A 4,701-nucleotide genomic window follows, 5' to 3' on the forward strand; every position below is an offset into this window, starting at 1 on the left:
GGCCGCCACGGCGCACCTGGCCCAGGGGCCCCTGCCCGGCCTCGGCTTCGCCCCGGGCCTGGCCGGCCAGCAGTTCTTCAACGGGCACCCCCTCTTCCTGCACCCCGGCCAGTTCGCCATGGGGAGCGCCTTCTCCAGCATGGCGGCGGCGGGCATGGGGCCCCTGCTGGCCACCGTGTCCGGGGCGTCCACCGGGGTGTCCGGGCTGGATTCCACCGCCATGGCCTCGGCCGCCGCCGCCCAGGGACTGTCGGGAGCGTCGGCCGCCACCCTGCCCTTCCACCTGCAGCAGCACGTCTTGGCCTCGCAGGTACTGCCCGCCCTCCTCTACCCCTGTCCACCTCCACACCTCCCCGTGTCCTGTGATTACACGTCATTAGGTTTATAGACCCGCTACTATGCGGCCCAGGGCTTCATTAAGTATCATGACTTCTTCACCCCTCCGTTCCCTCCCCCTGCAAACCCCAGCCCCCCTTTAGACATGCCCCCCGCCGGGCAGCCGCAGTGCCAGCTGGGTTGTGTTCCCCCTCCCTGGACCCCATTCTCCTGGTGGGCACGCTGACACCTCTGTGGTTCAGCCCGGTGGGGAAGAGGCCCAGAGACAGGGTCTCCTGAGTGAACTTGTCTGAGGTCACACAGTTCGGTTGGTTGGCTTGTGATGGAGCTGGGGCTCTGATACCCCGGGTTGGGAGGGTGTCTTTCTGGCCCTTTTGACTTCTTTGGAGCTGCCATTTTTTCCTCGGTGTCTCCTGGCCAGAGCTCTCTCCACCCTCTGGAGGAATTGGAGCCAAAGGGAAACTGAGGTCTGGGGAAATAGGAGAGGGGGAGGGGAATGGCTTGCAAAGGGGAAGATCCCCCTTCTACAGTCTTTCCTTCTCAATTCCAAGTCCCTCTCCCTCCACCGCCACCCTCAAGCTGCCCGCCCAGCTTACAAAGGGTTAATGGCCTAGGGCACACGTGGGAATATCAGAGAGACTAAAGCAGGCCTGTGTGTGGCTCAGACAGCTGTGTGGGACGCCCATGGCTGGGGGGCGGGGGGGGGAGGCTCTGAACTCCACGGAAAGGGTCTCGTTTTCTGGCCTGTTGTTTTGTCTGAGCAGATTCGTCTCCCCACTCTTGGGCCGAGAGGGCAGATTGAGTTCTGTTGGGGGTGGGGTGGAAGGGGAAGGCTGAGGGAAACGTTGGTGTCTGCTCTGGTTTAACCTCTCCTTCCCAGCTTTGGGGTGGGGTGGGGGGGAGCAGCAGCAGCAGGTGGTACAGGCTGGGGGGGGGGCGGTGGCCATGGTACCTCATAGGGCTGAGGCAGATCTGGCTGAGATCTGTTTCTGCCACTTAGTCCCTGTGGGCACTTCTGGGCCACTGAAGCCTTGCCTGAGTTTCTCACCTGGGAGGGTAATGCTATTTTACCCTTACCCTCCAATTACCTTCCCACCTCCCTGTCCCCCCCTTCCCCACAAAACTTCCGTTTTGACAGAGCATATTGTGTGGTTCTCCTAGGCTGTCTGGGGTGGAGGTGGGGAAGGGGGAGACCCCCTTGAACAGGTGCAGCTGCCAGTAGGGGAAACTTCTGGCACTTTTGAGAACCTGGCAGAAGGGGTAATTATATTACAAGCATCAGCTCATTTAATATTGACCCAGCCCCCAATCAGTATATATGGATTGCTTGTGGTTTCTCTGGTTTATCATATTTAGGGAGCTGTGGCCCTGGGTGACACAGTTGAGTTGAAACTACACACACACACACACACACACACTCAGCGCCTTGCCCCCAGGTAGCTGGAAGGGAAGAGACCCTGAAGCTTGGCCCCTCCATCCAGCTTGGAGTGGGGGGGGGCTGCTTGTTTGCTCCCTTGTATGTGTGCTCACTCGCGCTATGGCTTCTCTCTTCCGTTCCCAGGGTCTGGCCATGTCGCCTTTCGGAAGCCTCTTCCCCTACCCTTACACCTACATGGCTGCGGCCGCAGCAGCCTCCTCGGCTGCTGCCTCCAGCTCCGTCCACCGCCACCCGTTCCTCAACCTGAACACCATGCGCCCGCGTCTACGCTACAGCCCCTACTCCATCCCCGTGCCCGTCCCGGACAGCGGCAGCCTGCTGACCACCGCGCTGCCCTCCATGGTGCCCGCCGCGGCCACAGGACCCCTGGATGCCAAAGCCACCGCGCTGGCCACCAGCCCGGCCTCGGTGGCCGTGGACTCCGGCTCTGAACTGAACAGCCGCTCCTCCACGCTCTCCTCCAGCTCGGTGGCCTTGTCACCCAAACTCTGCTCCGAGAAGGAGGCGGCCACCAGCGAACTACAGAGTATCCAGCGGTTGGTGAGCGGCTTAGAGGCTAAGCCGGACCGGTCCCGCAGTGCATCCCCTTAACCTCTTCCCGCCACCCCCCACCCCAGGAAAGTCTCTTCATTCCAGTTCTGGTCAAGTCTTCAGTGCACTTTGTTGGATGTAAAAATAACAGCACCCCCCCTCTGGGGGGAGCAGCCTGGCCTGGCCTGTCTGGGGGTGACCCTTTCCTTTGCAGTGGTATCTGAGAAGCCTGGACTCCCGTGGAGAGGTTGTACCCAGAAACCAGTCACCTTGACATGGTTTTATCTATCTGGGATTCGGAGATGGCTGTTGTTTGGAGCTGATTGGGGCTGGAGGTAAAGGAACTCCCGCAGAGGCTGGTCAGCAAGCTGAGGTTAAGAAGAACCAAGGTAGCAGGGCCCACCGGGAGAGAGAGGGCTTGAAAGGCATGTATATATCTCTCTCTGTGTGGGTTTCTATAAATATATATATTTTTTCCCTTCGCAGTGTCAAGTGGAAACGAATAAAAAATATGTGTTTTTAAAAACAGGAGAGAGAAGGGAGGGGGACAAATGAATTAACACGCTTCTGTGTGTGGAGATTGGAAAACTTTTACAGTGACTTGTATGTCGGATCTCAATAAATTCCCCCGGCAGCCATTGCTTGGGAAGGCAAATCCTCGTGATTCTTGTTTAGCCGATATTAAGGAAATCTGTGTCATTTTAAATACGATTCTTGTGATGTTTTAAGAGCTGATATTAGGTCTCCTTGCATGTTTCACCGTCATATATATTCGTGGTTTTCATTTTGGACGCCTGCTTTTAGACAAAGCAAATCACCCCCCTCCACCCCCCCTCCACCCTCCCACTCCCTGACTTCCTCCAGCCCTTAACTCACAGCTGGATTTTAACCCAGGGAAGAGGGGGGGGGGCTGGAAAGGGGGGGGAGAAAGCTGAATTTATTTTAGCTAAGCTCTGTGGCAGTTCATTCGCTCTCCTTCCCATATATGCAATAACAAGGTTTTAAGAAATAATAAATAAAAAAAGAAGCGAGACTATTAGACAAAGTATTTATGTAATTATTTGATAACTTGTAAATAGGTAGACTATGAATGCTCGGGAAGAAAAATTAAAACTTTTAATTTATTGACATTGTACATAGTTTCTGTGTAAATAGATCGCAACTGTCCTGTGTTTATCCTTCTCTTTTAGTTGGTTTTATTTCTAGGTCACCCAGAGTGCAGTTTCACAGTAGAAAACATTTTCCCCAAGTGCTGTCTACAGAATTCTGTTTTCCCTTGTTGGTTTTCTTTTTTTTTCCTCCCTGGTATTCGAGAGTTGGGAGAGGAGGGGAGAACCAGTACCTCTTTTATTTAGCCAACAGGAGTTGCCGGATTTCGTTTTCAATTTCTTAAAACCCGAAATCCCCAGTGTGTCTGGGGGATTGCTGAGGGGTGTGGGTAGGGAGTCGTGCAGGGGCTGCGGCTTGACTTATTAATTTTGCTTTCATATTTGTGTTTGCTAGTCTCTGACTTCCTTCAAAGTGGAATTTACTACTGTGGCTAATCTTGATGGCATTTTGAGTTTTGGTACCTAGCCGAGAGGAGAGAGAGAGAGAGAAAGGAGATTTCACAACTCCAGAAGTCAGGTGCTGAACGTTAAAAAAGGAAAAACAAATCCATGAAGGTGTATTTTGTGTTATAGAGTTCTTTGGTTTTCTGTATCCCTCCCCCTCTCCCCGTCTTTAAAAACATCACTGAAATTTCAATAAATTTTTATTGAAATGTCTTTGGGCCTTGTGTGAAATACTTTCCTTGAGCTTTTTCCTCAGTGTGGAAAGGGAAAGAAGGCTGGGGGGGTGTCTTCCCCCCCCATTCTCTTTTCCTTCACCTTTAAATAATTATGACTACCCCCCCCCCACCAGCCAAAATGAGATGTCACTGAAATTACAAAGCTTAAAAAAAAAGTCCCTTAACTCTATAGGGACTCACCAGCTTGCATCTGAAAATAAGACTTGGGAAACGGAAGCAGCATGATTAAAGTGGTAAGGAACATTTGATTGCAGATACTTGGATTCTAATAGCCAGAGAAACTTGGCCCCCTGGCTTCAGTCAGCCTTCCCCTCCCCCACTCACCCCCCCAAAAAAAAACTTAACCAAAAGAACTACGAAAAGAAAAAGGAAAGGTGGTGTGCTAGGAACGTTTTCCTTTTTGTTTTGGGGTTTTGTTTTTCTTTAAACATAGATTTGGGGAATCCAAGTCCAAAAATCTCTGTGGGCACTCCGGAATCTATCTGGCAGAGGAGGGGCTCAGTCAGGAAGCCCCCCATTCTGGGATGAGACGAACAGACAAGCCCAAAGGCTTCCCCAGGCCCCAGATACCCAGGGCGCATAGTCCAGGCTGCGGATCTGGACCGGG

General features: G+C 53.1%; 1 protein-coding gene across 1 annotated transcript in view; it reads left to right on the top strand.

Moving 5' to 3' along the window:
• Positions 1–4,029, top strand: part of Tbx3 (T-box 3) — a 12,778-nt gene extending 8,749 nt beyond the window's left edge. The window contains exons 7-8 of the mRNA XM_013014298.1: positions 1–310; positions 1,898–4,029. Coding sequence (XP_012869752.1) covers positions 1–310; positions 1,898–2,365 — 778 coding nt within the window. The 3' untranslated portion in view covers positions 2,366–4,029. The remainder of the gene's footprint in view (positions 311–1,897) is intronic.
• The last annotated feature ends 672 nt before the right edge of the window (positions 4,030–4,701 follow it).

Source organism: Dipodomys ordii, unplaced genomic scaffold (assembly GCF_000151885.1).
Source record: "Dipodomys ordii isolate 6190 unplaced genomic scaffold, Dord_2.0 Scaffold23, whole genome shotgun sequence".
NCBI classification, from domain to species: domain Eukaryota; kingdom Metazoa; phylum Chordata; class Mammalia; order Rodentia; family Heteromyidae; genus Dipodomys; species Dipodomys ordii.